The sequence below is a fragment of the Larimichthys crocea genome, chromosome XVII, assembly GCF_000972845.2.
Source record: "Larimichthys crocea isolate SSNF chromosome XVII, L_crocea_2.0, whole genome shotgun sequence".
Taxonomy (NCBI): domain Eukaryota; kingdom Metazoa; phylum Chordata; class Actinopteri; family Sciaenidae; genus Larimichthys; species Larimichthys crocea.
In genome coordinates this window covers 20876909-20902131 of record NC_040027.1, presented here as the reverse complement: position 1 = coordinate 20902131, position 25223 = coordinate 20876909, and the positions used below count along the sequence as shown (strand labels likewise).

General features: G+C 41.2%; 1 protein-coding gene across 1 annotated transcript in view; it reads right to left on the bottom strand.

Annotated features, from left to right (window-relative positions):
- The window catches only part of arhgef18b (rho/rac guanine nucleotide exchange factor (GEF) 18b), a 39518-nt gene extending 16263 nt beyond the window's left edge, over positions 1–23255 (bottom strand). The window contains exons 1-18 of the mRNA XM_010732422.3: positions 23122–23255; positions 19138–19295; positions 17898–18499; positions 17392–17572; positions 16649–16775; positions 16497–16551; positions 15366–15440; positions 14876–14984; positions 14392–14560; positions 6986–7053; positions 5978–6023; positions 4321–4528; positions 3591–3697; positions 1818–1958; positions 972–1222; positions 735–860; positions 511–628; positions 93–347 (exon numbers count right to left, since the gene is read on the bottom strand). Coding sequence (XP_010730724.2) covers positions 93–347; positions 511–628; positions 735–860; positions 972–1222; positions 1818–1958; positions 3591–3697; positions 4321–4528; positions 5978–6023; positions 6986–7053; positions 14392–14560; positions 14876–14984; positions 15366–15440; positions 16497–16551; positions 16649–16775; positions 17392–17572; positions 17898–18499; positions 19138–19295; positions 23122–23197 — 2872 coding nt within the window. The 5' untranslated portion in view covers positions 23198–23255. The remainder of the gene's footprint in view (positions 1–92; positions 348–510; positions 629–734; positions 861–971; positions 1223–1817; positions 1959–3590; positions 3698–4320; positions 4529–5977; positions 6024–6985; positions 7054–14391; positions 14561–14875; positions 14985–15365; positions 15441–16496; positions 16552–16648; positions 16776–17391; positions 17573–17897; positions 18500–19137; positions 19296–23121) is intronic.
- Positions 23256–25223: the final 1968 nt, after the last annotated feature.

The following is a 25223-nucleotide window of genomic DNA, read 5'->3' as shown; positions in this document are numbered from 1 at the left end:
CATTAATCTTCAACCTGTAAAATGGAAAGAAAACAGATGATAACAGACATGACACATCTAAGTACATATTGTTTTAACGCATCATATTATACCTTTGAGCCTGCCAGAAGCAGCTTTCCAGTTGACTGTGCCCTCATGCAGCAGCCGTCTCCTGCCCTGTGCCAGGTCCTCCCTGCGAAACACTCGCCCATCTTTGATTTTTCCCAGTGCCTTCAGCTCCATCCTGTTGTGTATGTCTCGCAGTCGAGAGTCCTTCTCGTGGAGATTAACCAGCGTGTCAACTTGAACGATGGTGTCTTTAATCAGACCCAGCGCCCGAGTCAGATCCTCATGCTCCTCTGTACCCGCTAGGGACAAAAAAAAAAAAAAAACATTTGGTACTTTATAGAAAAAAAAAAAAAAAAACATTTGGTACTTTATAGATACAGCAAAATAAAACTATAATGAGAAAGATAAATAAATATATTAGTGTACTCTCTTAAATAGTTATTGAGATTTATTCAGATGGACCTTCAGTGTTGTGCAGAATGCGTTCCACCAGTACCGGGTACTTGGTAATGCGCTGTGTCACCAACAGAATACACTCGGACACTCCTAACCTTCGCACGATGGACAGGTTGTTGATTTTCTAAGAAGGAAAAAAAAAGACATTTAGTTATGTTTATCAGATTACAAGAGGACTCCACATAACGTACTGCAGCGGTAAATCTGATACCATAAATCAGAAAACTTACTCGTATGATGTTTTGGAACTTTTTGTTGTTATGCAGCTGTTCTTTGTAGTAGCTGACAGCCTCAGTGTGGTGACTACAGAAATCCCCATAGCTATCCTTCATCCTGTCACCTATTTCACCTGAAAACTGGAGAGCAAAGGAAACATCTTGTGTACTGCAGTAGCTCTATTACATGATGTACTGAAATGAATGCTGGGCGTTTGCATGTACGAGTGTTGTTGTGTATCTACTCCCCACCTGTGCGATCAGAATGTCTGCAACTCTGTTGATAGTGTAGTTCTTGTCGTTGGGTGAGACGAGGCTTTCTCGCTGCCGCTCTCTGAGACGAGACAGGAAATGTGTGTGAAGCTCGAGGAGGTTTTCCAAGCGGGGGAACAGACAGTCCAGTCTGCCCGAGTCCATCTGGAGGTTCTCCTTCAACTCCCGGACGTACACGCGCAGCATTATCTTCAGCGTTCGCACATGGTGCATCTCCGTCTGCATCAACTCTGAACAATAAAGTTGTGGACATGTTTATGTCCTGCTATTTGAACCACCTTCATATCAAATCACCATCATTCAAACCCTCCAAAACTTGAATTTTCCTCTTATTTTTTCCTTTTGCATACACCTGACACCCTGAACTTGTTCCTTAACCCACTGGGGTCCTATCAGCGGCCCTCTCAATTGCTTTCGCAATTGTGGGCGATTGATTGAAGCCCAGAGCGTAAAAAAAAAAAAAAAACAATTTCAGCTTCAGTTTGTGTCTCCAAACTGTTCCACAAAGGGTTGGTGTGGCTGCAGGTTTTCCTTCCAACCAAACAGCAGCACACCAGACTTGACTCATTTAATCAACTGATCTCAGTCTTCAGAGAGCTGATTGGTCAAACTGTGTGCTCTGGGTTGGTGGGAACAAAAACCTGCAGCCACACCGGCCCTTTGTGGAACAGTTTGGAGACCCCTGGTTTAGATCCTGAGGAGTGCATGTGAAAAAATGATTTTCCTCTGCCATTGTGAGCAACACAAGTTAAGATGACAGTCCACTTAAACTATCCAATGGCTTATTGAATGGACAGGTACAGGTGTGACCACGATTTCACTTACCATATATCACATCCTGTCTCTTCACAGCTTCTTTGGAGAGCTTCTTAACATGCTGCTGGTCAACTGCCAAACTCCACGACTCCGCCTCCAAGTCCTGCGCATCACACTCCAGATCAGCCCGCACTGCTACATAGTAAGGATCTAGGGAGAGTAGCAGAGGCATCAGAAAATTATGACACATTACGCTGTTATAATCCTACACAAAAAACATTTTAAGTAGACTCCTGATGTGTGATGGGAAACAAGTTTAGGTCATTTTGAAAATCAGAGGTAAGGACCAGCAGCACAGCACCCCTGAGAGAATACAGTCTGGACTGCGTAGCTTAAGATTGGTTTATTCAACACTAGGGAGACACTACACTCTAAAAATGATTGATGATCCAAAAATCTCTAATCCTCTAAAAGCACAAACAGTAACTCAAGTCCTCAGATTCTCTATATTTTCTATCATTCGCAAGTAATGAACAATAGTTTGAAGAGATGATTCCCCTAGAAAAGGTCACCATTTACTTATTGTAAAGCATCCAACTTTAAGAATAGTTCCCTGCTGACCTAATGTCTCGTCTTTTTGTCTTTTGGCAGGACTGAAAATGATACATGGAGTGACAAGGCAATATGAACCAAGTGATCTTGGCTCAACAATGCAATTTGTCAAATGTCATTGTTTATCCCAAACTTTTTTAAATCTAAAATATAAGGCCAGCCCATAATGACGACTGTGTGCATATAAGATACACTGTCGTGGCAGTAAAATGCACTGTAAGTGTAAAATATCTCATTGAGTGCATAAATAAGGAAGGAGATAAACCTCAGAGGTGGATTTAAAGAATGAGGTGTAGTTATTTTCTGCTTTAGTATGAGCACATCAAAACCTGGGCTTAAAAAAATAGCACTTAACTTGTAGGGTGTAGGGTGGGAACTGTCAGTGTTGACCTACATTCAGCTCAAGAGGTGCTGATTTGTAGCTGACCCTGCAGGCTCAACTTGCATTACTATCTAACAGCAAACCAACAACTAACGTTTATTTTCTTTAGCGATTAATCTGTTGATAATTTTCTCAATTTATCTGTTTGGTCCACAAAATGTCCAAAAATGATGTCCTTCAATGTCTTATTTATCCATAACCCAAAGATATTTAGTTTACTATCAAAGAGGACTAAAAAAAAACCCTGAAGATTTTCACATTTAAGAAGCTGAAATCAGAGAATTTTGACTTTTTTTTCCTTTAAAAAATTAATCAAAATGATTAACTAATTATCAAAAAAGATGCAGATTAATTTAATGGTGGATAGATCTATTACGTGACTAGTCGTTGCAGCTCTAGTCAACAGAAATGACTTTAAATAATTTAAAGGTCCTTCACACATTGTCAAATTAAGTTTTTCTGCACTTCCTTCTATAATATACTGTAAAAAAAAACTGAAAGAAAATAAGATGCTTCAGAGTGACAGCGTGTGTCTGATAAAACAATAAACCCTGGAACAGGACTGCTGTGAGAAAAAGGATGATGCAGTAGCTCTTTGTATGTGGCACCCTAGTACATAGTTAGCCAGTCTCTCTCTCCCACACGTTACAGCTTAATGAGAAAGGGCGAGGTCACTCCTGACTCCACAAAACACTCCAAACTCTTTCCTCCCAGGTTTTAAGACAACTCCCTCAAGACAAACCATGACTCGACACTCTTATAAAACAGTGTTACCGCCATAACAATTTCAACCAAGAGTAGAACTGCTGAGTTTAAAGTTCAATCCCCACCTCAGTGACTTAACTCACCTTCAACGATGATGGACTCGGTAGTGGAGGGAGCGAGAGAAATGGCATCGTCGTTGCAGCGTTTGGAGCGGAGAGCATCTGTCTCATCCATCTCCCCAGGGAGGGATCTGAAGGACGACAACCACAGGTCCAAGGTAGCATACATGCTGATACTGACACTGATCTCACTAGCTTCTGGCAGCCTAAACAAACTTATCAGCCAACATGGTAATTTACAGGCCCAACAAAAAAGAGAAAACTCAGTGTTTCTTTCCTTCTTATTGTTGCTCATTTACGACTCCCTGTCTTCAGTTTGTTTACTCCTTCCCTATCCCTTTGTCTCTCTCTCTCCCACTGCTTTCCCATCTCCCTACACCCTATTTAGCGATGCAGCAGAAAAGCAGTCCACTTCTGAGAACCGTCGAGTTTCACACGGCTGTAATATTAGAAAAGACAGCTTGCCTTGACCTGTCAACTATAAATACACACCTTGTGATGGCATACAAAGTATTATTTCAGCAGAATCTAAAAATATCCAGCATTAAAATACAGCAGATCCTGTGAATGTCTACAAAATTATAGATTTGAGAAAGAGATAGCTCGTTTTTGTGGTGTTGTTTGAACTTCTCAGCCCTGAATTCTGTCATTCAGGAACACAAACTAGTTACAAAAAAATAAAAAGTTATTGTAAACAAAAAAGGCCTTCAGTGAAAGACTGAAAACGTCTAACTCACGAGGCAGGAATACTCACCCTGAGCTGTTGTTGTGATGGAGACTGTGGCCAAAGCTGGAGGCAGGGGCTGCGGTGGAGCTGGTGGTATGGGCGGCAGTCGGCTGAGTACTAGATCCCCATGGACTAATGGTCATGCCTGGGGTGGTGAGAAAACCTTGGTGGCCATCCAGGACCTGTGATGAGGCTGGGCCTAACTGCTCCCGCTCTCTGTCCCGGTCTTTTAACACTGGGAAGGAAAGACGAGAGATGGGTAAACGCAGGTATTGAAAAGATACGGAGGGAGAACGTGACGAGAAAGGAGAAGACGACCAGTGAGGAGTGGAAGTGGAGGATGAGGACGAAGAGGCAGGCGGCCGACGCTTGTTCGACTGCCGTTCACGTTGACCCCAGTATTTTTTCAGCCCAGTTTGAGGCAGAGAACGGAAAAATTGGCAGGTGATCAGGTCGCGATGCATCAACACTCTAACACCAACACGTCCAGACAGACCCCTCGATGAGGTGGAGGAAGATGGAGAAGAAGAGGATGGTCTAGCAATCCTTTTGGATCGGGTAGTGCCTTTAGTAACAGCTAGCTCCATTGTGAATGTCTTAAACTAGTAGAAGTGGCAGAAGTAGGAGTGTAATAATCCAAACTCCAAAATACGGTTCAACAGTTTCTGTCGCAGTATCAGTAAATATTGAGAAAGTAAGTGATGTTCCTTCACTGGTGTAAAGACAGAAGAGACGCAGAGGACAGCACAAAGTCTGGTTTTATATGTGACCCACCCTTCGCATCTAATCTCTTCTAGCAACTTCTGAAAAAGACACACCCCCTTTTATGTTTCTCGCACATTCTGATTCTCCACTTTTCCTCAATTCCTCTCACCACTCGGTGTCTTCCCGAGCCCCTGCATAAGCTACTGATTGGCCAGAGGAGGTCATGAGGAGAAATCAGGTGTGGCTGACAAGACTCCAGCTGTTCAGCAGAGAATAACAACTGCTACAGGAGATTAATTTAAGCTGCTGCTGCTGCTTCTGCTGCAGCCGCTCATGTCTCTTGCGGGTTCAGTCACAGGCAACAGGAGCTGCTGAATGTTATAATTAGTACTAATTGAAATATCCTGGGCAGGAGCACTTGGTAATAATGAATGAATGAAAGCACAGTGCACATTTATTCTGAGACTCATCAATTTAACAAATTACATTTAATCTAAAAGATTAGAATAAAGTAAAAAAAAATTGTAAGGACGGAAGTCAATTAATTAGCAAGCAATTAGCAGTTACTTTTCTTTTTTCAAACCAGAAAAAAGAAAAGTCAACCCAGACTACTGTGTACAATATTATTAAATATAACCTTGGTTTGGAAGATAATTGAACCGGAAACACCTGATGTTTCTTAACAATGTCTTATCATCACCTTTGCCTACAGCCAGTTGGAGGCCAATCTCCTCTTTTTTTGCTGACTCAGACTGACATGTAGCCGCACACACATACAGCGAGAAAAAAAAAAAAAAAAAGGATAATTCCATTATCAGGTGTCAAAGGGGTTCAACTTTTTAATCCTCTGCAAACCGCCAGAGACGCAACCAGCTTTTTAATTTGACACACAGGGACTTAACCATGCTCTGCACCCCCACTACTTTAAGTGATACTGTGGTCTGTAGTATTCACAATGGGTGAATCTGCACATGCTTACCAAGGTTAGGAGATCCCGATGGGCCCGTCCTATGTAGAGAATCTCTCTGTGTGGAGAAAATAAAAGGAAGGATAAAGGACAGTGTTTTTCCATCTCTCAGCTGAGTGACACATTGCAAAATGCACTTTCTGTACAAGACCAGACTGCTCAAATGACTTGCTTAAGAAGTAAACACAATGCCCTGTCCTAAATAAACATGCAGCTCTCCATGCTTCTCTGTTGAGGTGCTGCAGTAGCTACTGTACGTAAAGAATTCTCATGCAGCTAATATGTACTCAAAAATGAAACTACAGAGCACAGAGCATGGACTACGTTGAGAAAGCAAGAGCTGTGGTTGCAGGTGTAAGAAGTGTTCGTTGGTGCTGCAGCAACAAAAACAAGAGCTGAACCAACCCTATAAACTATGCAACCATCATTCAGTCAGTCAGCATTGTAGGCATTAACAGTAAGAATACCAATATATTTGAAGCGTAAATTCATCTTAAAAAGGGTCCAGCGTTTTAGATTTAGGGGGCTCTAGAAAATGGATATAACATGCATAACTATGTTTTCATTAGTGTATGATCATCTGAAAATAAGAACTGATCTATGATTATTATTATTATTATTATTATTATTATTATAATAATATCTACAGAGTACAGACGCTGCAGCTCCTCTTTTACAGAGTTCACCACGTTACTACAGTAGCCCAGAACAGACAGACTAAACACTGGCTCTAGATTGGGGATTTTGCATGCGACGAAGGTGAGGGTGAGATGATGGGGCTGCAATCAGCAACTAAACCACTAGATGCCACTAAATCCCACACACTGGTCCTTTAACTCAATCAAACCAATACTGCCTCTGTTCAATTCATTGTCTGTTCTAATGATAGAAATGTCTAACCGTGTACATGTGTATATACCTGGTCTAATATAAGCAAAACAAAAGAACAGAGTAGACTTTAAATGTACTAAGGTGACTTCACTGTAGACTTGTTTTTCTATGCTCCACTGTGGTGTTTACCTTATTCTTGCTGCTGGTGCACTCACCAAGCAGAGACTTGCAGCTCTTGTGAACGTTCACGGCACAATCTGAAAAACAGCAAGACAGAACACAGAGTGAGTGTTGCATTAGATACGGAGTACACAATATGGAGAAAGCTTTTGGATTGAAATATGGATGAGGCTGTGACACACTAAACCAAGTTTGAAATTTCAAAACCAATCCAACAAGCCCCTGAAGGCAGCGTTCAAAGCAACAGGCTGTGATTCAAACAAAGCATGGCGATGGCGCTGAAAGAAACGCCCGGAGGCAGTCAGAGCTTCTTTCAAGTGCGCCATCAACAATCACAATGTCAAGTATTATTCTCATCGTGAAGTTAAAGATCAGTTCTGGCTCCATGAGAATGGTGCTGCAGTAAATCTTTGGCGCTGCTCTTTGTTTACATGTGCGAGACACTACAGTCACACTGTAAGCAGGTCAGGAGCTCCCTTTTCTCCGTGACAGGTTTCACTTTTTATTCAATCTAGAAAAATATCAGAGCTGTTTTGGAAACACATACTGCGGGCAGTAAATTCCCTCCTCCATGTTCTACAAGAATACTCGAAAGACAAAACACAAAAGAAAATAATTCAATACCTTATAAGGTAAGTAGCAACAAGTCTTTCCTGAGGGACTAGACTGGCCAAACAAATGAAGTTATCACTATGCAAAGTCTGATCCCCAACCCAGCCAGGTAATCTCCAGGCTGACGTGGACACACACGGCCGAGTACAGACATGCATGTACACACATTAAAACGAGAACTGCTGCCCTGCTGGCTAATCAGCGTGATCTAATGCAGAAGTGAATTCGTGGAAAGCAGTGGGTCATTTAATACTAGAAAATGGCATGATTGATGATTGTGCTCACCTTTATTATAGATAGATAGATAGATAGATAGATAGATAGATAGATAGATAGATAGATAGATAGATAGATAGATAGATAGATAGATAGATAGATAGATAGATCATTATTTTTATGCATTTTATCTCATTTCTAGTGGAAGACAAACAAACTTCTGTTTGAAAGTGAACGTTTCCACAAAACTGCCCTCTTTACATTTACCAGGTTACACAGGGCACAAGGCAGTATGTTGATTGTTTGAATCTGGTTGCACAGCATGCTGACAAAGGTAGCACTCCTGTGAACAACACAGTTAAAACAGGACCTATGCTGGCAACTTCCACTAACTGCTGTACGGCTTTCTGTAAAGGCTTCTATTGCTTATTCCGCTTCTGTGTGCTGGTACAATGGAGACAATGACAAAGACCCTTCTTCCTGTGCAGTAAAGGCATGAAGCAGTGAAAGATAATGTGTGTGTGTGGGTGAAATGAAGGTGTTACTATAATCTAATGCATCTTCCATCTTGCTCCTTTACATTAGCTTTAACCACTTTCACTTCATTCATAATCTCTAACTAACCCCCTCTGTCTCCCTCTCTCTCTCTGGCAATAAATGAACAATTGCTGGCTGAGCTGGAGGAAAACAAAACAGAAACTGGCTTCTGAATAATCTTCACCAGCAGCAGAGCTGCCGTGTCCCTCTTTGAGTCGGATCCAGCAGTACTCAAGTGCTACAATCCCAATGTGGATAGTAGACAGTTTGCCCAAAACAACAAACAGCTTCTCAGAAGTCACTGCTTCAGATCAGATTGTCGGTGAATATATAGTTGTTTTTACCTTTAGGAGGAGATAACGGGTGCAGAAGTCAGCGAGCCAAAAAACATCAGCAGTCAAGCAGCAAGACTCAGGTGCCAACTAATATGCAAAATTCCAGTCTCTCCGCCAGCTGGGCATACAACAAGTAATACAACAATGTCTATTCACGTCTACCGAGCCTGTACTATAACTATAACAAACCGCAAACATGCTGACAGGGCAAAGCATTACTAAGAAAAGGGAAAGATAAGAGGACCTGGAAGGTAAGCATATCTAGATTGAATAAAAAGCCAAGTCACTGCACCAAGTCATCACTGAAGAATTCAAAAGTAAGCTGTTTGGGAATACTGTATGTAGTTGGTGGTTTTACTCAAACTGCAAACAAATCTTTGCTTATTAAAGTCAGAAATTATCCTAAGATAAGCAAGAACGGTGTGTTTTCTGTGTATCAGGGATGACTCGTAGCTGCCGTACAGACCACCTTGATGTCTGGCCATAGCACAGTGTGTGTGATTTTACACAGCTTAGACACCAGCTCAATGTCATATTTACATCAGGTGGACGTATTGGGTGAGCGTCGACCAGCTCTGCTGTTCCAGTCACTCTGTCATGTCAGCAGCAGCAGCACGGTTTGCAGCCGATTCACAGAACACTCAGCCCCCATCAAAACCACCACCACACCCAGAATCTGCTGACTGCTAACTATCCTATCACACAAGAAGCACACTTGTGGTGTACAGTGCAGAGCTCAGGGAGTCACTCAGTGAGGTAGAAATGCAAACGAGGCCTTGGCCACTACTACAATCAGCAGGCTGAGAGATGAGAGGCATTTTCTTTGGCTCAGCCTGGGTGGCGAAAAAAGAAAAAAGGAAACTAACCAACAAATGTGTCAAAATAAAACATATCAAAACAAGTTTTAAATCCCACTCTTCTACTACTTGTACTCTAAAAAGAGAATGCGTTGCCCGGTGTTATCTCATGGGAAGAGGTCGGCAGAGCTCCTGATAAAGAAGGGTGGGTTCTTCCAGGGAAACATTAACTCAACAAGAAACTTAAACCCTGTTTTATCGTATAGCATGCACACACTGTCAAATTCAAGACAGCGTGGGTGGAATTATAGTTTCCAAGACTGACAGTATACTGATACTGAGATTTTTAGAAGCTGGTTTTTATTTAGTTTGTTAAGAACTGAATGTGCAAATATTATAGCTGTGTATTTTTGTCAATCTTATGTTGGAATGAAACTCTCCTTGTTATACAAGGACACTAACACCTGCACAGTTACACAAGCAGTCAAACATTAACCCATTAATGAAAGAAAAACTAAAATAATCCGATCATTAACGTCACATCTGTCTGTAGTTTCTTTCTTGTGAGACACAAATGCGACCTGTCCGTGTATGAACATGGACATGTGTCTTCCTAAAGTATTATTATTACCTATACATGGCCTGTAGGACATTAAAATAAATACACAACAACAGGGAGTTGTTCTGTAAACACTGCAATACTGCCTCAGTCCAAATTAAATTCGCACATAGACCAATATTTTCCACTTTAGGTGTGTGCTGAGTGTTAAACAGCATTTGCTGTCTACTTGTTAACTAAGCCAAACATACTATCTCACACGGTGTAACTTTAGATGGTGTCGTGCCACCATCTGAGGTGAAACTAACTTTGGAGGGAGGGGTGTTCAAACATGTAGGTTAGGCAAGAACATTTTCTGTGGTTTCCTTACACTATTTTTGGTAAATATAAAGCCCATGTTAAAACCATGTACCCCCCCACTACCACCACCATGTACATTTCTTAGAAAAACCCCTGCTACCACAGCTGTATCTACCGGCATGAAGGACAAAGTGGTTACACCAGCTGATTCGAAGGTATTACCTTCATACACAGCAGTCAAAAACTGACATCACCTGGTCCCTGCGCATGAGTGTGTGAGCAAGAGGTTAGTGACAAAAACATCAACAGCTTCAGAGCAAACTGTGAAGCAGCCAGCCGACCCATGACATCATCTAGTGAAACACAGGAGGAACTGGGGCTCGGGGAGCTGTTTACTGGAAGAGGGTCATGATCACAGTTAAAGACCAATAACATGATGAAGCTTGGGGAAAAGGTTGAAGCAGTCTAGATCTAAGTATATGCTGTAAAGTCACACATAGTCTCAGATCAATTATTTCACACTCATCTTCCCTTTTTAAGGGACTTTTTTTCCTCCCATCACCTGACTAATCAGGCCATGAAAAGTATCATAACAATAATTTAGAGGTGAAAATCTACTGAGAGGAAGCGTGTGGGGCTTAAATCTTGTAAAAAAAAAAAAAAAAAAAGGCAGACACCCAGAGAGTCAGGCATGCTGAAAGGCAAACCAGTGATGCATGGAGAAGTGTTGTGCTAACAGGGTGAGATGGGCGAGACCCGGAGTCAGTGGAGTGGGCTGTTATGCACCGGCCAGACCTGCCAAGCACAATTAGCACCATGTGACCCAGCCGGAGCAGAAAAGTGAAGGAAAAATCTGACTCTGAAAGTATAAACATCTCTGCACACACATAGCGGATTATGGCGTTTCATAATACCGCAGCCAGTCAGCCGCTTTAAGTCTGAGCCAAACATAACGGGAGCAGGAGCAACAAGGGAGAAATAAATGACAAGATGAACTAAAAACAAGATGAAACACATGTAAATGTAATTCACGATACTTGTGCTAAACCTCAGATGTTGCATCTGAAGCTGAATAACACAAGTTATCGTGGATGCTAACGGGAGCTAACGATCACCTGTTGAGCTTGAAAAGTCTGCAGCCAAACAAACAAACAGAAAAAAAGGCACATGCAACATTCAGACACGAATATATATATTTAAAAAAAATGTTACAGTGTTTGTCTGCTGGTTTATTTAATATTTAAATGTCGCTCTGAGCTAATTAAAGCTAACTGTTTTCAAACTGAAACACGCTAACGCGCTAGCGCCGCGGCTAACAGCTAGCGAGCGTAAGAGTCATTTACCGGGGACAGTTTGTGGTTAAATATTAAAGAAACTATAGGCGAGGAGGCTTTGTTAACACGCTGACTTAAACACCGAGACTTTAAGAGGAAAGGGGAGGGTGGAGAAATGCAAGAAGCGGTTGTTTTTTGGCTATGGTTAGCATTTAGCCGCCGAGCTAACGGTCAGGATGCGTGAAAAAGTCCCATTGAGCGAAACAACGGGAGTTTATCCACCTGATCCATCGCTGCTGTAGCTGCCTCTCTTACCTCTCCGACAAGACCCCCGACAATCTGAATCAGCCGAAAGGAAAGCGTAGTCTGCCGGGAAGTTAGATAAATCAGTTCAGTCATTGAGATCAATGGCAACAAGTATCCCACATTCTTGGTTTTGTCCAGTTTTGTGTCCTGCTCTGACTGGGAACAATCTCTGGCTCTGACAAACGGCGCATTCCACAGGCTGAATCCCCACAGGGCTTGGTTCAAATTAAAGGGACACTCACTTGTTTTCTCACGCCTGTGTGTGTGTCAACATATTGGATTTGTAACTTCATCACTCTCAACATCCATGCTTGATGGATGGGGAATAGTCTCACAGAGATAGATCTGGTTCATGTCTGTAAATGAAGCAGTGGATGTGTGGTGCCATGTGCCTTGTGAAATATGCCAGAGCAACTTTGTTTAATAAGCACACTATTAAAAACAATCATACGTTATATCCTGCCAGACTGCAGAATTTATAAATGTCCTGGATGTGTTATGAACTTTGTCTCCCACAGAACAGAGAAGGAGCGAGGAAACATATTAGGTCACACAGCCATGAAATAATAAAGTGGTAGCACACAGTGACTAACTGCCCCGTCTTTGACTTTGAACCACTGGATAAAGTCAGCTTCAAATAAAATGAAATGAAAATGAAATGGCACTAACATAGAGGCCAAGTTCTGTTTCCTTGTTCTTTGTTTGAAACTTTATTTGGAGATGTGAAATTCTCCCACCAACAGACCACATGTCTTAGTGGAGAAGACGCCACTTGATTTACAAGAATGTCAATATGTGTGTGTGGCATACTGGAAGTCCACGCAGCTTATTAGACATCTGTCTGGCTGTATCATCAGGAAAATACCCTGGTGGGAGGTATACAAGTATCACTTTTAAAATAATTTGAGTGCACTTTTGTGGGGGCAATGATAGAAGAATCACATTTACATAATATAATAATAATATAATATATAATAAAAGGTATTGCACATACATAGCTTCATTCAGTTCTATTTAGGTATATATTATTCCTATTTTATCTTATTGCAATTAATATTATTTTATTCTTATTTTATTTATTTTTGTACATCATTCTCCTGTGCTGCTGTGTCAAATTGAATTTTAAATTTTTGGGGAACAATAAACGTACGTCTCGTCTCATCTTATATTATCTTGTACACTGTTGCCCATAAAGTTGGAATTAAATATTTTTACCTTTTCTCATGAAACAATTGACAGTCTGATTTGTTCTTGATAGATAAAGTGTATCTTCTCAAAAAGTGGAATGTGTGTGAAAACAAAATAATTTCAACTTTATGGGAAATAGTGTATTTTAAAAATGTGCTGTTAATGAATTAATAAAAAGAAAATAAATAAACGTTAATGAATTTCACATTAACTTAAAAATGCTGCCATTTGACTTATACAACACTAAACTGCACAACTTTACACAATGGCTTTGGTACAAATGATCAGTTAAAAGTGATTATTTCATTGATAAGTTCAAAACATATCTTATCTAAAAAAAAAGGCATTAGCCCTACTATTTCAAAATACCATGCAGTCTGACTTCTAAGGTCAGAGTTTTCCCCTTGGACTCAGTTTTACATGTTACTTATTAGGTATTGCAGGCTTATCAGCTGATCTGCAAGCCGCATAGGAGTGGCAGCTCAATAGGGGCTGAAGGGTGTTGAAACGTACAGTGCAGGTCTACTCAGTGAATGGAAGCACAGAGCTGTGGTCTCCTCGAGATAAAGCAGGGCCTACTTTCTCATTGTGAGAGCTCATCGAACACACAAAAGACACAGGAAATGTGAAGAATATTTAAACAGAGTTAAGTTGTGCTGTAGATTCACATAAACAACTGTCAGAGGAAGGTGCTAACACATCAGATAACACATCTAAACAAGTCAGATGAGTTTTGCAAAACTAGAACCCACAGCAATGACGCAGACAGGAGAACCTCAGTATGTCTTCATGCGAAATGTTTCAAAAGTTTAAATCCTGTCTAAAGAGGAACTAAAAGGGAACACCATCTTATTTTCAGCAGAAAGGTGCAAAAGAACCCCCCCCCCCATTGATAGGATAGTGTAATTATCACTTTCTCTGCTGTGACTTCCTCGTAGTGAAGATGAAGTGAGAAGTATTTTTATAATGCCACGTAACGAAGATGTCAACAGGCATATTTAAACACAAACACAAAGCCAGAAATAGTCACTTACTGCACCTAAAAAGAGTATTTGAGTGTTTCCTGAGTAATTAATTCAGAGTGTTTTATGATGACGATTATTGTGTGTTTGTGTGGGTGGCTCTGTTTGTTTGCCTGTGTGCTCGAGTGCTCTATAAGAGTGGGTGGGTGGGTAGGTGAGCATGCGTGCATCAAGAGATGTGAGTTTGTGTGTGAGTGGAGCACCTGTGCACGCGTGCGACAGGCGACGAGCGTGGGTGCGTGTACACCTGTGGCGGTGGTGTTACTCACTCATGCACTGCAGGCCATGCTTTTTCTGCAGGGTCTTGCTGCACAGTGAGCAGGTGGCACAACTGGAGAAAGAGCCTGGCATCAAATCATGCGTGTTGTCGCTTCTGCACACTTTCTCTTTGGCTTCCTTCCCCTTCTCTTTCTGCTGCTCTTTTTCTCTGTTCTTACCCTGCAGAGGAAGAAGAAAAGCAAACACAGAGGGAGGTTTTTATTTGCAAATTTGTGTGTTCTATTTCACCGTGTTGTAGGGTGGTGATGACACTGCATAACCATGTAAAAGGCAGGATATGTATTGTGTTGGTAGATTAATGACTTATGTATGCAGCAACATGCGCACCAGTGGGCTGTTTACACCTCAGGCGGTCTTTATAATAGTATGAAATCCAGCAGTTAGGGTGGCAACTGGAATCACTTTTTTTCATTTGAGGAATTCTTAGTTCTTTGAAAATGTATGTCATATTTTTCAAGTGTGGTATGAGTTTACCTTATCTTTATTGAAAGAGCCAGTCACCCTGTTCCTCAGAGAGCTGAGAGTCCTCTTCACCTTGGTGCCTTTCTCCACCTTCTCCGTACGATCCTCGTCGTCGTCATTCCTGGTCAAAGAAGAATCAAATGCAAAAGCTTAAGTCAAGATCAGGGCCGTGTTTGTCTTGTGCTTGTGTTACTCTTTCTGGATATCAACACATATGGAGTTCATTCAGGGGTTATTTTGTTGAATATCTAGTTGATAGTGTTCACTGGATTTTCTTACTATCTTGCTGAACCAAGAGCAGGTTTCACTTTACTGACACTCAGTGTTTTATCCATTTTGGTTTTGACCATATCCTGTTATAGACTGCCAATAAAACACCCCCATACAAAGACACACAGTAAGCAATTATTGAGCATGCAATTCTGTGAAAATGTTCATTTTAATAAATAAAAAAATCGGAATATTTCAGCAATAAGGGAACAGTGGTCAAAACAAAACTTACTCTTTAGAGAGGAACTCGTACCAGGTGACATTTCCTGACTCTTTGGTCTCTGATCTGTTGTTCCTCTGTTTCGCTCTGTGGAAGAAATATGAGGTTATTTCAATGTAAAATGGACCCAAATACTAACCACAAATAACCATAAGAGACTTTTATCACAGAACACAGAACAATAGTGTTGAAGAAAAAAAGACCATCTGAGATTATATAATGTGGTTTAACCAGCAGTGCCCTTTTAAGAGATGGGGTTCAATGCAAGGTGAGTTCAATGTCAACAACTAATGATTTTGTGACCAACCATTTTCTAGGGATAATGTCTAATGGATAATCAGTGCACAGACAGGCACATGCAAACACACACATACACCCAAACAATGCAGTGCCCACCTCCCACCCCCCCACCCCCAGGTCACAATGGGGCTCTGCTGCTGCTGCTCTGCAGACTGTGGCAGTGGTAGGAGCAAGCAGATCTCCCTCTCCTTGTTTACTTACCCATGGTACAGCTTTAGCTCCTGCAGAACTTTCTGTACCATCAGCCTAAGACAAACAAAACACTGAGGCTGAGTGGGGGCTGGGAGAGGAGAGGAGAGGAGAGGAGAGGAGAGGAGAGGACGAGACTACTGGGAGCTGGGTGTCAAACTGCAATTTAGAGACGAATCCTCCCTTGTCTGCTGTGTCCACACAATCGCCAGCGCACATATACTTTACACACACACTGAGGGGCCATCTAAGGAGCTGGGAGAGAGGACTGTGGGAGGAGGAGGTTGCAGACATATGACATGGAGCAGAAATGTCAGGAGGGAATGGGGATAGCCCTCCTGTTATGTGGGAGTTAGACAGCAGTACCAGACTATAACGATTTACAACTACAGAACAGTATGTGAACTATTGTACTGAGCCATTCAGCTGCAGATATAATTTACAGGACATAATTGATAAACAGTTGCCTCCTGTGAATCAAACCAGAGGAGTATCCTTTTTTTTCCCCTTTCAAGCATCATTAAACCTGTGCTGCCAGTCAGACTAAAGCTGTGTCTGGAACCGAAATAAATATTCCGCCACGTACTGCAAGTCACAAAGGCGTGTGTAACCTAACTTAAGTTGCAGATGTAAATGATGACAGTGTAGACTTACATATGGCTCTGCCCTTCAGTAGAATGTAGGTTTTCCTCAGGATCAAACTCCTCTGCTGCAGAAGACGAAGACAAGATGGTCAAATAAGATGAAAACAGCTGCCTGCTGAGTGTAAAACACACAAACTAACATGTACAAACACTGGACTCTACCTCCTGCTGCACGTGCAGCCTGTTTGGATGTCTGTACAACACGAGAAATGTGTGCAGCACGCGAACATTCGTCTGTGGCAAGGATCTCTGAGCGGGAGTACAGCTGCCTGCGAGGCACACCACCGGCCTGAAAGCATTGAAGAATAAATACATGCAGATCACATGTGCATTACCATTCCCCAAGATACAGCTGAACTTATACTTATACTATACATATAAGTATATATATATACTTATGATGATTACCTTTGCTAAGTGTGTCTTTTATAGTTGGCAATTTCATCACTTCAAAAATCTGTGAAATAAAATATCTGTGTAGCCAAAGTGTGATATATCTTATTCTTCTGTGCTCTAAAGTGCCATTGTTGTCCCTAAACACAAAAGTGAGTCTCACTGTTGCACCGGGTGTTATGTTCCTTCATTACCACAAACATACAAGCTGTAGTTTATTTTGAGTTGCTCCTGCATACACAATCCTGCAGCTGTAGTCTAGTCTCTAGAGCACCAAATGTGTATTAATCCTCAGATGAATAAATAGAGTATTTTCTTTAGTTTAAGTAACATTTTCTAAAAGCTACAGTTTGCAGCTGTTATTTGGATGTATATTTTGACCTGTTTTTAAGACTTTATGTCTTCAGTGGACACCAATGGGTATAAAGTGGAGTGCATAAATTATAAGAAAAGTAAAGTAAATAAGATTTGTTGACAATAAAAAGTCTAATTCGTCACCCTTTTTTTATTACCATGCTAGTGACCCTGGCTCTTGGGCAGGGGAACCTCAGCTTGGGACCATCTATCTCATCTTCAGGACATGCTGTGCAGTTGTTGGACTGCTCCTGGGTGGACTGGGAGATACTTTTCTCTCCCTCCTCATTATCCTCTTTCTCTCCATCGCTGTCCATGTTCATGGTATCCAGACTCAGTCTGGCAGCACGGGATAGCAACAAACAGGCAGTTAAACGCATGTTTAAACCAAACAAAAAGTCTGAGCGAGACCAGCTGAGACATGAGTTTATTTTCATGCTGTTTTTCGTGCTGAGTATTTTGGTGTACTGTTCTTGTTCTCAACCGAAAGCAGCACTGAGTGAATTATTTAGAACAACCAACTAAACCACAGAAACACTCGGCTCAGTTAAATAGCATTCAAGCTTTCAAGAGTGATGCTGAAGCAAAAATTTTATTTATCAGATCAATCAAAGATTGGTTGTATTTACATCCTTATTACATTAATTAATTCCATTAATCTTACCTCCTGCCCAGGTTAATGGGGGACATAGGGACACCCCAGCTGTGCCTCCGAGATGTTGACATGGATCTGACCAGAATTGGAAAGCTGTCCAGGTCTATTTCTCCGTCTAAATCCATAGAGGTTTCCTCCTGTACTTCCTCTGATTCTGTTATTCCTTTTTCCGGTTCCATTGTTCCCAATAGTCCATTCAGATTAATTGTCAAACTAAGACCGACTGCAGGGCCAGAGGAGTCACTACTGTCAATGATACAACCTGGCAATAATTTAGGACTCAGCTGAGTGACCACAAAGTTGTGATGAGGTTCCTCTGCAGCATGTATATAAAAGGCAGGACGTGGAGCATTGACCTGAGGCGAGTGTGTGGTCAAAGGTTCGTTGATGGCAGGATTGTCTGTGTTTAGAGACACTTGTCTTGTAACAGTTAGGGTTTTGCTCTCTGGGACTGTGGTTACTGGAGGTGCAGTAAACTGTAAAGCCGGTATCCCTCCCTCCAGGTCTTTAAAGTACTCAGAGTCTTTGAGAGAAGAGCTAAGCAGGTCCTCCACACTGGTATTCACCTCTGCACACGGGCAGTCGTAGTCACTGACTACTGAATATGTATCCTGCAACGCAACAAGGAGACGGGCAGCCAGAAAGGAGCCAAAAGTAAAATTAATTTTTAAAAAAGGGAGGTCAGAAACAGAGATTTTCTATAGAGAGATATGCAAGATATTCTGAACACGAGTCTGCTCTATGGCCAGGCTATCAGCTGAAGTTGTACTTTATTCTGCCATGTTTTTAGCATGATCACAAAGACAATGTTAACATGCTGCTCTTTAGCAGGTATAATGTTAATCATAAACACAACACCCAAGGTTGATGGCCAAGACAAAACGAAAACTGAAAGTTGACCTTATGGTGAGTAGATGAAAGGTCAAATGATCAAACTGCAATAAATTCTCTAGGAAGATGAATGTCTAAACTCAATTTCATTTAAGTTTCAGATTTTTTCAAGAAAAAACTAAATGTTAATCTTATGTTAAGTGCTATATGATTTTGGTCAGGGGATAATCAAAGTCGTGCATCATCTGGGAACCATTAACATCTTCATCATCAAACTTTCAATCCATTCAAAAGTTGTTGAGATATTTTAGTCTAGACCAAAGTGGTGGACCAACCAACTTGCAGACATGTTGGTAGCATATCTAAAAAAGGACAGGAAAGAAATGAAAATAATGTTTCAAATCAAGAAAAGCTTTACCTCGTCTTCATCGTTGGTGCCAAAGAAGACATCCTCAGCGATAGAAGCAGGGGACAGTGAGGAGGGACAAGATGCTGTCCCACTGGGCTCATGAGGCTGGACACTGAGCTGGGCAGTGGGAGACCCACAGGGCTGATTACATGGTTTGCACTCTGATCCTGAAAAAAAGAATGGAAGTGATATTTGTGAGTAATAAACACTTTTTTTACCAAAGTGAATCAAGAGGGAAAAGGTTGATTTCAACAGCTGCACAACACCTGCGTAATCAATTTGAGCTATTTTGTGTAAGATGGAAAAAAGAAGCTCAGCTCCAGCCCCTGCTCCAGCCTCTCACTGAAAGCTCCTTTACATTTCCACTGCATAAACAGATTCCTTGATTCACATGATGCCACAAACCACTGTCACCACTGCAAACTGCTTGGTGAGCATTAGTCTCCATGTCAGTGGTGGAGAGCTGGAGATTATTCCCTCACTGAGCTTTCAGTAGCTTGAGAAGCTGCTTGCCTCTGGTAAATAATATAATATACTATAGTAAGTGCATGCTATGTGAAAGAAACATGCAGTACAGGGGCAAATATAGAGTTTTGGTAACACATATTTGAGGTTAAAAGAAGGTAATTCTGATATTTCTTACATTTTACATGCAAAAAAAACAAACACGTCTGTGTCTCGGTCGGTATCTGAAAAGTCTGTTAAGGCGTCTGAGTATGTCTTGTTCGCTGTTAGGGTTTCAGCCACCCCATGTCCATCTGTGGAGGGGAGAGCCAGAGCTACAACAGGTTACATAAGCCTCATTTCACAAGGGACGCCTCCTGTGAACCCGAGCCTTAGCCTAAGCCTGCCTGGCTCCACCGGGGCCCGACTCAATTCTCCTTGAAGAGATTTGCCCTATTTCTGTTCCCCTGTGAAGGTGAATTTTCTGATTGAACATAACCTTTGTAAACAGGTATCCTGCAAACCAAACAGCTGCCTCTATTCATGTATCATATGTTATATATTATATCTGCACTTCACTAATGTAGTTTCTCTTTCAAATTAGGCTGGAGGATTGTAAATAGTGACTCTCTGGATTATAAAACAGAAACATGCTAGGAGTATATAAAGTCGTGGAGCACAAAAAGAAGGAAATAGACTTAAGTTTCTCCTTTAAAACTGAACTAAACTATTTTGCGACCGCATGGCATAGCATAAAACCCTTTAAACACAAACAATATTGACATATAAAGTTGTTCTGGTGAACAAAAAAATCCCCATTTACACATCCAACAACAAGGAGCAACATTATAATTCAGTTGGAGTCGTGTTTCTGTCCACCAACTCTTCTTTTAGCTCTGGTTTGGTCTCCACCAAATACTGAAAGGACCAGCAGTGGGCTTATCACTATCAGACATTTTGCTGCTGTTGGAAACCAGATTGATGAGAGGTGTGAGGTAGTATGATAAAATACTACGAGGAATAGTCCGTTTCATATCACACAGTCATTTTAAATATTGTTATAATAAAACACTAGTGAACACTAGCACTAGCTGCAATTTAAAAGCTCAGTTGGTCATTGCTGACATCATTTTTATTTATGTGGTCTTACTATCTCTGTTGCCAAGATATTTAATATCCATGGTGGAGTTCAGTTCTCATATGTAATACTTGCTTTACTGTCAACCGGTATTCATAACCATTTTTTTTTTCATGCCGATTTAGTGACTGTTTAATTAGAGTGATTGTGTGTCTGTGTGGCTTTATCTTCTTATTGTGATCTTATTGCATGTACTGTATGCAGGAGACCTCAGGTAGTGTTGTGCAGTGAGATGAAAGGCAGACAGGCCACACTCTGAGCACTGCACCATGTCCTGCTATAAACCAACAGCATCCAATCCCCTCTTCAGTGCGACAGCCAGAGATGCTCTCACATAAACACAAAGACAGACACACTGTAGGTCTTTTTTCTATATTACTAAATCACTGCCTGAGGCTGCAGGGATGGCAGTGTCCCCGCTGGAGGGAGAATTTGTTTGCGTCCAGATCCCACTCGTGTTAAGTGTAAACATAGACACCCGGTACAGACGCTGCAGTGGCTGCTTGATGCTGTCTTGTAGTGCCGCTGTAGCCTTTTATGGTTGGCCTCTCATATCTGCTAATACATCATGCAAGACTGAAACATCAGTGTGTGTGCGAGTGTGTGTGAGTGCATGTTCAGGTGTGTGTGGCTCCATACTGGTTTTGGTACTGTCATAGTCAGCTGATTTCCCTGTAGTTTGGCTCCACATATCACAGGGTGGTCTGCTACTGCTCTTTGACTATTATCAACTAATAAATCAACACTTAATGTTTACTCAATACAATGCTTAATAACTAATTTATATTACTTTTGATTTATTTTATTTGTCTTTTCTCTACGTTTTAATTCACTTATGTAACTCCTGTCTGCTCTGTACATGTGGCACACAGTGGCTTTCCCTCTTAGAGAAGAGGGATCCCTCTTTTGTTGCTCCTCCTGAGGTTTCTCGCATTTTTTCCCCTGTTAATGGTTCTTGTGGACTTTTTTTCCATCCAAATCAAGGGTCTAAGGATAGCGGGTGTCATATGTTGCACAGACTGGAAACTCCTCTGAGACACAGTTTTGATTTGGGGGCTATATAAATAAAAATGACTTGACTTAGCTTGGGAAATAAACTATAAGAAATTAAACACAATACTACAATTTTGTAATTGGCTGTCCTAGTTGTAGGACTTTATTCTCAAAATTAGCGTGTTGTTAAAATTGGAGAATTACAACTAAACAACCTGACAAATTTAGGTACAATGTAACCGTGTGTGTGTTTTGATGTGCTTTGTGGAAGGGAAGACATCTGAACAAATGTGACAAGAAGGAAATGAGGGCAGCACGTGTTTACCACAAAGTTAACTGTACATACGTTTGCAAAGCTCCATGACAATCACAAGAGGAAACCTTGGCATCATATGATACGATCAGTTGATTATTTACAACATATGACGGTGAGTTATTACAATGCACGCATATCCAGAAGAGGTGTATTCAGACCTCACCAACACCATCTAATAAAATACAGACAGATACAAATACAGAAACCACAGATGACTAGATGAAGTAACACTGTTTTGCATTAAAGTCACAGTGACCATTCGGATGATTTCTGGACTGGTTTACAAGTGTGTGTGTGTGTGTGTGTGTATGTCATTGGAGTGTGTGTGTGTGTGTGTGTATGTGTGTGTGTGTGCGTGTGTAGGACAGATGTGTACAGGTGAAAACAGAACACAGAGGCTTTTAGATCTGAGGTCGAAGCACACATCAAAACAAGTGTCATCTCACAGATCCACTTTGATCAGAAATTCGTTTGACTACTGTTTCAAAGTGCCGAGCTACGTAGACACCAGGGCTGAAACAAAATGGAAGTGTCCTACTTTTTTTTTTTCTTTACCTTCTTTATGTCTAAAAAGATATATTTCTCTGAAGATAACAGCGTGGGAACGGAGAGTGTTAAATAATTCATGTTCTGCGAGTTATAGGTTGAGCTATGGGTTGGTTGGTTGGTTCGTATCTTTTCTCTCAGTGAACTTAACTAAACTCAACTTAAATCACAGCGATACTACACCAAATAACTCTTCACACAGGTAGTTAACACTACAGGTTTCAGTGGCAACACTAATAATTTTACAGGGTTTTCCAGCAGGTTCATCATGCATGCATGGTGACATTTTCACATCTAATACAGTGAGCAAGAGTTAGAAATGACTCACTAAGCGTTGCACCATGTTATGCATAGCAACCGTCACACACCACAAACCCAAAATCAGGTTAAAATGCTACAGCAACAGCCAACATATCATCCCTAGGTCACGTGCAGTTCACAACCTCTACTAGATGACAGCCCCCTCTGCTCTTTTTCCGCTCTATCTTCTCTCTGTACTATCCACAACAAACCACCTGAAGTAAAATAGGAATGTAAATCCAGATTTCCACTGTACCTCTCTTGAAAGACCATCTCTTCATCCAGAGTTTGGAGAAGGAGGGCCAGGAGTGGTTAAGGGGAGAGTCAGCCATACCAGCAGCGCAGTGGGGAGGCCAGATAGAAATGGAGCTCGCTCACACTGGAGCTCCTCTGGCACCCGGCGAGAGGAAGAGGAGAGAGAGAAAGAAAGAAAGAGGGCAGGGGGGAAGAGGAGGGACAGAGGGAGGGGAGTCAAGAAAGAGAGAGAGAGAGAGAGAGAGAGAGAGAGAGAGAGAGAGTCTAAGGCAAGGAAGAGGGAACTGCTGGTTGGAGATTACCTCCTCAAAAACTACAGTGAAGAGAGAAAAACAGTGACAGCAGGGGGAGAAGGTTGAAGGATAAAATTCAGCCCAATCGATTTACTTTGCTTCTTCTAGTTCCTGAAGTTACGAGAAAAAAACTGAACTGTAGACAACTTTACAACCCGATTGGCAGTGGTGAAAAGTAACTAAGTACATTTACTTAAATTTACTTTGAAATATATTTTTGTACTTGACTATTTTAGTTTTATGTTAATTAAGTTTGTTTGTCTACTCCGGTACATTGTAGACAGATATTATGTCTGTCATAATTTACTACATTTATCTGACTGCTGTTTCTTTTTAAATTATGATTTTAAAAAAACGATAAGGTTAGAAAACAAAAAAAAAGTGTCTGTTTGGTGCTTCTTGTCACAGGTTTCAGATGTCTATGAGCTGTTAGCTGTTCCACCAACAAGGCATTTCTCCTCTAAGCTTCTGTTTAGAGCAGGATCGTTTTATTTAAGTTACAGTCTGAACTAAAACTCAAAGATTACTGAAAAACGGATTAAAACTTGGAGGGTGTTGTATGGGTACTTTTTACTTAAGTAAAGGTTTTGAGTGCTTCCCCCACCACCACTTACTGGATGGCAAGGGTAGTAAACAAAGGTTGTGTGTATTTTAATGGTCTAATATCTTAATCACTCAGAATTGAGTTAAATGCCTCAAAAAAAGCAAGTTTAACCAATCCAGACCGGTCTAAAGATACTATTGTTTAAAGGAAATGGGGCAGAAAAAGAGAAGGAAGAATATGCAAGTATGTGAAATGGCAATGTTACATGCTGTTTTTTTTTTTCTTATTCTGAGTCACAGAGGCACAAACTACCACATCCTCTGTGAAGAAGTAAAGCGAAGTCTTTTAAAATGCTAACAGAAACTGTGCAGAGGAGTGATCACTACACAGCAGAGAGACTGTCTAACTGCTACAGCAACTAGACACAGAGCCTGACAATTGCTGCAACCATTGTGCTTCTTAATTTGCACAAGTGTAAGTACGGATGACTGTCAAGTTCAGCTCACTGCACATTAAATGGAAAAGTCTCCTTACTTTCCCACAGATAGAGGAGGCAGAGTACTGGCACCGAGAGAGCAAGCAGAAATGTATTATTCTGCATAAAAATACCTCAAATGTCAAACAATGCATAGGCAAATGGAAGTAATGAATGGGGTCCTAGTGAGTAGATGACTTTTTAAATGTCAAATTTCAGAAAAGCAACAGAAACTCTACTTACATTTGATGAGAGGGTACAGATGGCAGCATGTAAATCATATCTGATCACCAAAACAAGCCAAAGAGCGGAGAGAGAAGATAGTCCTTCAGATCTGAGTGTGTTACGTGAATGTCGGGTTCGCCCTCAGACTGACTGCAGAATGACAGCAACAACCTCAATGCAGCTTCCTCTTTTTCTGACTTGGTGCAGCTGAATAGCCCACATGTAGTTTCACACATCGCTGCTCCTTTAAAACATGTTGTGACAACTCTCACACACCAGCTCAGCATTTTGTGCTACAGTTCTGAAGTGGTGATTTCAACATCCACTGACACTAGAGGCAATGCATTTATAATTGGGCATCGGTACACACATACACCCAGTTGCGGTGTTATATTATAACTGAGTTTTATCTGTAGGTTTGTGTTCTGCATCTTCATGATTTGCAGCTTCATGCTCCCCTGCACACCTTCGAGAAACTGGGTTAGGAGGAACTTGCTATTATTACAGTGGTTTGAGTGTGACTTCATCAGAGTCACGTCAACTTTGAGATCTTTCTGTGTGAATGA